At 44.1% G+C, this 8,527-nt stretch overlaps 1 protein-coding gene across 1 annotated transcript; it reads right to left on the reverse strand.

Moving 5' to 3' along the window:
- Positions 1–1,282: 1,282 nt before the first annotated feature.
- On the reverse strand, positions 1,283–7,946 carry LOC149329395 (uncharacterized). Its single transcript, XM_089560239.1, has 3 exons — positions 7,248–7,946; positions 5,518–6,203; positions 1,283–4,136 (listed from the first exon to the last, which is right to left on the reverse strand). The coding sequence occupies exons 1-3, from the start codon at positions 7,354–7,356 to the stop codon at positions 4,044–4,046; spliced, it is 888 nt and encodes a 295-aa protein (XP_089416365.1). The 5' UTR covers positions 7,357–7,946; the 3' UTR covers positions 1,283–4,043.
- Positions 7,947–8,527: the final 581 nt, after the last annotated feature.

Here is an 8,527-nt window from a genome sequence, read left to right on the forward strand (position 1 = left end):
CGGCGCACCAGCTGCGCGGCTGTGACCTCACTCGGCTCCGACGTCACTCACCGAAGGCCCGCAGCGAAACGGCGAGACTGCGGGTAATATAGATCTCGCTACAAAAGCGGTGTCAAAAAAGCACGACGCATTGTGTTAGACCTGGCTTCGATAGTGCACGAAGCAGAGTGTACAGGTGCAGGCACTTCTCAGCGTTGATACTAACGACTATTCCCGAAGATTGAGCGTGAAGAAGACTCTGAACCCCGGAAATCAGCTTTCCTGCATAGCAGAAATACGTCTGCCATGGCAGCGCGGCCCATCCAAGGAAGAGAAGTTGGGTGCAACTTTGAATACTTCTGTTCTACGAGTTGTGGCGTGCATGCATCTGGCGAGCAGAAACTCGGCACCATTCCTTCGCGACTGCACCTGCGAGCCAGTGCCTTGGCAGAGCTGCGCTTAATCCCTTTACGCGGCAGAAGCGTGCACGAAAGACACCCGGAATTATTCTGACACACGACCGGCTTTAATAAAGCCGGTCGTGTTCTGACAGTATATGCCTCCAGAGCTGCCCCTGACTAAAGCCCCCTAAAACAATTTTGGCGAACGCCATGGTGGAGGAATTTTCACTGCCCACAGAAACTAACTTCCAGAGTTTTGGTTTTCCTCTGAGCAAATGGCAGTCAAAGTTCCCGCAACAGCCACACATATGGAACTAGTTGGACGCTTATTGCTAACATAAAATAAAAAAATTAACAAATTCGTCTACCTGGCATGCGTTTTTCTTACAACTTACATCTGAGTTTCATGTGTTTTTCGTGTGCCGTGGATGACGCCATACTACGTCCGTTTGTATCAGAAATTTCTTTGCATGCTGTCCGCATAAACTTTATGTTCCCCGTGAATCGCGCGGAAAACTTGATGAATCTGCCTTAAATTTCTTCTGAACCATGCAGACAACATATGAAATTAATGAAATCGTCATTTTGAAAGTTTGGCAAGAGAAATTCGTAGATCTGTTTTATGAACCACTAAAAATAGCTCGAACATGAAAGGAAACACTTTACCTGCATTCAACCAATGATTCCTTCGTGAGTATGAGTTAAAACTTTCCTCAGTTAAAAATAGTTTATGAACGGGTAAATAGCACCAGAGTCATTTAATTCTGCACTGTGAAGTAACAAACGAATTCATTCTTGCGAGAAAACTGATTGGTCTGTTTTATATTCGGACTACCTGAACACTCTACAAGTCTGCCAAAGCTTTGCACTTAATTCGGAAGAAAGGAGACCAGGAGTCTCGATCAGTGGTGCCGGATACGTTGTTTTAATATCACTCCAAGAATCATGCATCCTGCCATACATCAATTGCATATTCACAGTGGGAAAAAAAAGATTGTAGGGAGAACATCCACTCCCTACATGAGCCACGTGATTTTAATTGTTGACCTTCAGATGTCGATATGTATATACAACACAAGTACCAAAGAGTACTTCAACTCAGCAGTGCCATTTCAGACACTGCACAGTTGTGCTATAAGTTCTAAACAAGTGGACCCCACACAGCAAATATCATTTGTACAAACTGGCACAATATACACGCTTTGTTTGCTTGCTGTGGACCTTCGAGTGGCAGCCACCTTTGGCCAAAAGTTGTGGCGAGAGCCCTATAAACCCTATAAATGTACGAAGTATGTGCCAGAGCCTTTTGATAACATCTTGAACAGCAAGTGGGATAATGCAGCCTGGAACATAAGCGGTCACCATCCTGAAAAAAATGAAAATTGTCGGCTAGTTGTCCGACACGTCATAAAATAACCACACGCTGACAAGCTTCGTCTGCTGGGAATCTAATGCAAGCCCACTTACGTCTAAATAAGGTTAAGAAGACTGACTTAAGCCAGACATAAGCCTGTTTGTCACACCAACTGTTTCTTTGATTTAAATATCACAAAATTATGGCAACATGAGAGGAGGCGTGCTTTGCTGGACGTCTAACACAAAAAGAGACCACAGTTTAGTTGCTTAGTTAATCCTGCATATATCTGAGACTCCTATCCACTGCCCGCTTGGTATGCAGTTTAGAATGCTAGAAAAAAAAAAAACGTGTTCCATGGGCAAAGTCGTCAAACATTTATCTATCCTGACTATGTCCCTGCAGTACTGCAAAAACTTCACTCTCAAACAGGAACTTGCTTGTTGACACATGCGTTCCACATCAAATGCAGAAAGTTCACCCCATCTACTCAACACAACCTCAAAGCACTACTTATTCAAATGACTACACAGGGTAGTTCCTTCATATACTTTGAATTGCACCTTCAAAATGTACACACGACTGCAATATTCCAGAATACTTGCTGGCAGACAGCTCCAAGCTGACAGCGTTTCACAAGAAATAAAACTGCCAACTGGAAAACATCCTATTTTTCAGAATAAAACATCAGTGGACCTTGTGCACTCAACCACCCAATGAAGAAAAAGGAAAGATAAAAATCCATGGTTTGCAGCCCCCCAAAACACAGCTTAGAAAAACTTTCACTACAAAAAATGTAGTCACAAATGAGGCAAATTATCCGCGACCACCAATGTAACCAGCTAGACCATGTCCAGCGAGTTTTGTCACTCCAAAGCAGGATGCTGCAGTTTTACATAATTAGTGACTCAATGACTGGACCAATTGAAAGTTGATGTCGGCTCCATATGGCCAGCGAATACCATAAAACTGCCTTGATATTAAGCATGGTGACTACAATAGGCTTGAAGGCAAATGGAGTTTTCTGTGGCGGCGAATCTGTGTGCATACATCAGCATAATACATGCGCTGGGCAAACATAACACAATGTGACACATGAACAGAAACTTGTCACAGGCTGCAAAGAGCTCGAAAACCATGCACATAAAGAATACAATAACAACAAATGTCAACAGCTGCCACCTAGGCAACAGGTGCAAATAAATCCAGGTGATGCAAAGTGCAATACCTTTACTTTTCAGTGGACCTCAGAGCACTACTCTTCTTCAGATTTTAAACACTAGTCATGCATCACACACAATCTGTATGCGGTAACACCCAAAACACTGACACTGTGCATAGCATATAAGATGCTTTTACCCAGAGATTTGTTCAAAATGTCGAAGAAAGTGAAGTAAATTTAAAAAATTGTAATAAAAAGCAGCTGACTGAATTACTGCTGAAGAAGGAGGAAATAACAATGCTGAAAATACTTCATCAAATTAAAAAAATCTACTTGTTCCTCTCTTTTCGTCTGCTACAGCCAGATGCTTGCCCTGACAATGAGCATCCAATATGCAGCAGGCAAAAGGAGTGCTATGTTCTAGCATACACAGAAGTATCACAAGGAAGGAAACAAATGAAGAATCTTGACATTCTCTATGACTGACAATAACTGTTTCAACACTATGAACACCAGTTAAAGGCACCCACATTCATACACACTGTACATGTTCCCTGCTCTAAATCTTAGTGACAAAAAGAAAAAACGTGGCCCCATCTCTATTCTGATTACTTTGCCTCTCTAGACTAGGACATTTAGCATTGTAACAAATCTGCAATAGTCCCTTCCAAAAGCTTATGAAATGAAATACTGGCAGGTTTCTTCAGAAGAAAGTTGCAATACTGTCCAGCGAATTATGTGACCACTCCAATTCTGCACTCTTTCTAGACTGGGTAATGCTTCAGGATTAATGCACTGTACTGCTTGGCACGCCACGGTTTTTAGTCCTGTACTGGAAGCAAAAGCCTCAGCTTTTGCTGCTCTGCCCACTATAAAGTTAGTTTGTAATAAAGCCACAGTCTAGGCACATGTTAATGAAGCCCGCAAAATGCGCTCAAACAGTTGATCAACCTTCCCGTAAAAGCTGAATTTTAAAATCCTATTCAAATGCTTCATTTACATTTAATATCTTGAATACTTTCAGATCCACAGAAAGAAAAAGGAGACTGATCACTGACAGGCCCCAATGCATCATGACATCATGGAGAATACATCAATGGCATCATGGAGAAGAGTCTCTGCAACAAGATAGTGTGAGCTGCCAACTTCATTCATCAATGCTTGCTGCACCAGTACCAGTGCATTTCCATGGCCGTGATGTCATGCGGTTACTGTACAAGCGGGCAACTTGAACAGAGCCCTGCACAAAGAAACAATTGTGTTGTGAAAAAGAACAGCCGTAATCAATCTTGGGAACATTCAGCAATGATGGATGTGCTGTCACGGAGAATGACAGATGGCACAAGAGAGAGAAATGTGTTCTGAGTTCTGTACTACCTGTAAGATAAATGTGCTTGGTAAAACCACACCACTGAGTGAGTCAACATGCCTCTTCAACAATAATTAAACCATAAAGCTTAGAATCTATCACATAAGTTAGAGCTTAAAACATCAAAGGCTCCTACCAACCTTTAAAGTATTTTTAAATATAACTTCTTCACATGTTTATCCTAGACCTTTCTTGCATTTCCTACCAAATAACAGTCCATTCTCTGAAGGCAAAAAGATTTAATTGCGGCAATAGTTCTTACCAATGGTGCAAACTTTTTTTATCTCTACATGTGAATGCAACATAGTTCTTACCGAAAATAGGAAGCTTGATCATGCAGAATACAGGTTTAATGAATACCTGTTAATTAACTACAATGCTCGAAAGACACCTAAAGTGGGTTCTGAAACCTAATGCGCTATAACTGCTGCAATAAAATCGAAAAATACTCTTAACACTGATTTTTCTTCACATAACTTTTTCAACAAAGGTCACATGCACTGTCCCAGCAAACCTACAGAGCAAGCAGCCAGTGCTTCCTCTTGTTAGTTGCGCAATGTAATTATCCCTTTGATTAGGATACCATAATGGCTGTCATCTCAATAGCATGTTAAGTGCAAACACGCAGTGCATACAACTAGTACATAAGAAATGCATGCTGTCAATTGCAGCCATTTATATAACTGACTGAAATTTAATTGAAATACTTGACATAAAGTGAGGCCAAATTGGACTGACTGTAGAAAATGTACACACTCTCCTCTGGAAATTATTCCTCAAATGCAGCAACTCCAGTACTAAAGTATTTTGAGCAATACAGTGCAACACCTAAATAGAATGTCAGTTATTTACAAAAATAAACTGAGCCAAGAAAAAGCTTTTTGATATTGAGTAACTGTGCCAGTGGAACCTAATGTGGTACTCTATATATACAGTGGCTCTAGCTAGATGGCCCATTTCTTTCAACACAGTTTAGGAATAAAATATATATGCTCACATGCAGCTCTCATCATAGCAGAGAGAAATACAGTAAATAAAATAACAAAGCTTCGAATGTCAATTTACAAAATAATTATTTATGTCAGCCATTAACATTACAAGTTACACTTTCTTCGCTTTGGTTTCTGAAAATGTAACCAGTGCAAAAATGTTTACTTCTTCCAGATCTAACATGTCTCTGCAATTCAGCTTTCCACTGTTCCAATACAGCTCGATCAGCTTTCAACATCTAGAAAGGAATGAACAAACTCACCACAAACTTCCTCTTTAAGCCAGGTTCTTGACGGAAGTAAACCAATGCATCACTTGGAAACCTCAGCAAGGGTGACTGCACCAACTCAATCTCAACTGGTTTCTCACAGTTCTCGTACAAAGTAACTTTTTCTGGGGTCAAGGTGACACCAATCCAAGTCCAGCCATGACCCTTCTTCAGCGCTCTAGATGAAGCCAGCTTGAACTTGACATGCCGTACATCAGCCGAGTTCAAGTGAAAGGCTTCGTCTCCTTCGTCGGCTGTCTGCTCGACACCATCTGCTTCACCGATTTCGTCAGCAACGTCGAAGTCCCGCCTGTCTGCTTTCTTATCTGTGTCCTCTCCTGACAAAAAGGTGTCGATGGAGTCTGGCACAGTGTACGAAAGCACAAAGCGACGGGTCCTAAAATTGATGGCGACCCTCACTAGTGGAGACATCTTCCCAGGCAGGTGAATGCTGAACAATGTGGCCACGCTGTGTCGGTTAGGCCGTGTTACAAAGACGGCAGACAAGGCCCCACTATTGGCCAGATGGCTCCTGAACTTGGACTCGGGCTCCAACGGTATCTGGACCGCGTTCAGGCCTGAGAAGAGTCTCCATGCTGGAAGACTTTGGATGGGGCCGGTAGTCCGACCGACTCCCTTGTGCAGCGTACTGATGTTCAACATCTTGAGGAGGTCCAGCTCTGGAATGACAAGATGTTACAGCGCGATTAAACACAAAAAACGTGGGATTGAAATCCTGCTCAAAAAACTAGCCATGAAAGCTAAAACACAAATTTTGTACAAATAAATTTCCGTCAGAATGCGATAAAGAATATTGATATGTAGCAATAGGAGGCTTATTTTTATACATAAGTTCTCACAAAGATACCAGTTGTATTCTCTGGCATATTCAAGTATATGTGGGGGCAGCAACAGATGCCACCTTTTAAACCCACAGCCTGTGTAGGAAATAAAGTTCAATCTTTCTAAAAGCACTGAACCCCTCTACACATATCATAGTACATAGAATAAATATGGGCAATACAGAATACAATAACATTTTTTCAGATTTCTGTAAAATGTTGATGCAATTCACGAAGCTACCGAAATGACTGGCATGAATGTGCTTTCAATTGATATTTTACAGCGCATATCCGGCTTTCTGCCGATTGTGCTTTTATTTAGACGACGTGGAGTCGGTGGCACTTTGTTTTTTTCTGTGTGCGATCCGAATTAGAAACGAAAAAAAAAATGTGCCACCTTCTCGATCGAACGAGTTAGTGCAGGTTAATTTATTCGTTTCTTTTTTATTTTAGCTATGACAGCAAAGAATGCATGTTCTGTTTTTGGCGCAAAGTAATGTTAACTGCAACCATGTTACAAAGACCGCTTTTTGGTTAAAATGCACGGTGAACAGCAGGAACAAAAGAAACGCAAATCACTGGACCTTTTTTACCCATCGCACCCAAGACGTCAATGGCCTCCCAGCGTAGATAGCTAGCGTAGGAAAATTTGTTACTAGATAACGGCACACTTTCAGTTCAGAGTGAAAAAAAAAAAAAAAAACTCATACGCTATGCGTTTTTTTTCAAGTGCTCCTCACCAGAGATATACCTCAAAACAAAGACCTTCTTCCTAACGTGTTCTTGATAAGCAACCGCGCACCGGTCATCGAACGACCCCGCTCTCAAGAAGTGCTAGATGCCGAAGGTTGGCAAAAAATAAAAAATAAATGAAACACATACCGACAGTTCCCGGCGGCACCTTGCTGCGGAAGGCATCGCCGGATCCAGCAATGCAGGGCGACGCCAGGTTGACGAGAAGAGCCACCAAAACTTGATTAATGTGCAACATTGCGACGCCGTCTCGATCCAGACAGAAACACGCACACACAGCTAAACACACTCACAACGAGTTCGGAGAGACTAAAAAACACACCAAGTGCTGATTGTCGAACGCTTCCAATGGTCTGGCGACAGCGCAGAGTGCGGCAGAGTTAACTGCGCGTCGGCTCCTTGCGCGAAGACGAAGCGTGAGCGAAAACAGGCCGCACGCTGAGGCAAAGCGGCCGGCCTGACAACAGCGTGCTCTCCGAGAGCGCCGAGGCGCTAATGATGGAAACAGTACGAGAGCGTCCCGGCCGGCTCAAGTGCTGGCACTGCTCCGGCGCGCTGTCGTGCCGCTCGGCCCTCGCTGCATCCAGCGGGCATATCCGTTGAGAACTGCGCGTGTTGCGGACGACGTTCGCGGACCCATGTGCGGTGTTTCGCAGTAGCGGCCGGATGGCCTCGCCTTCAATGCGCCCGACGAGGAAAGCAGCAAAGACGCCGGTGGGAGAACCGGCCACAGCGGTGAAGCGGCCGCACCGAACCGCTGCCCAACGACAACAAACCCCACTCGTTCTCTTCGCCCGATGCCATAAAATAAGATAAAAAGCTAGCAAAGAAAGCGCCCGGGACTCTTGCGCCATGTGTGCGCATGCGTTCGCTGGAGCATGGGCCTTCCGACCGCAGCGCCGGTCGATGAGAGTGGCGGGCGCCGTAAGTAGAGCGCCCTTCTCACCTCCTCCTCGACCTCCCCTCGAGGGCAGCCCAGTTTGGGCAAGCGCAAAGCGGACCTGTCCGCGCGCGCCTCCTTCGTGACGTCATTTCTAGGCGCGAACTTCGAAATTCGTTCTCGCGTGAGCCGGAATCTGAGCCACTGGATATCTTTGACAGTGCAATAACGCAGCCTGCGCTTAAAGAACAGCGGCAGTAAGCTATGATACCGCTAGGGAGACTTGTGCAAGAACTCTCCAAGTCGACCTTGCCGGTTTTGCCGGTCTTGTAACCTTACTGGTAAGTGCAAGAGAGTGGCGCGATGCAATTGCTTTCGCCATTCGCGTACGCCGGTTCAGGTTTGGGGCACCTGCGAGACCTTTATCCGCCATCCCTGTCACCCAGCAATGCAGGAACCGCTAGGGAACTATACTCGGATACAACTCAAGAATAAAGCTCCCAAAGAAAGCCCTCCAGACAATGGCGTT

This window comes from Amblyomma mixtum, chromosome 9 (genome assembly GCF_055824585.1).
Source record: "Amblyomma mixtum isolate Tamu chromosome 9, ASM5582458v1, whole genome shotgun sequence".
NCBI lineage: Eukaryota > Metazoa > Arthropoda > Arachnida > Ixodida > Ixodidae > Amblyomma > Amblyomma mixtum.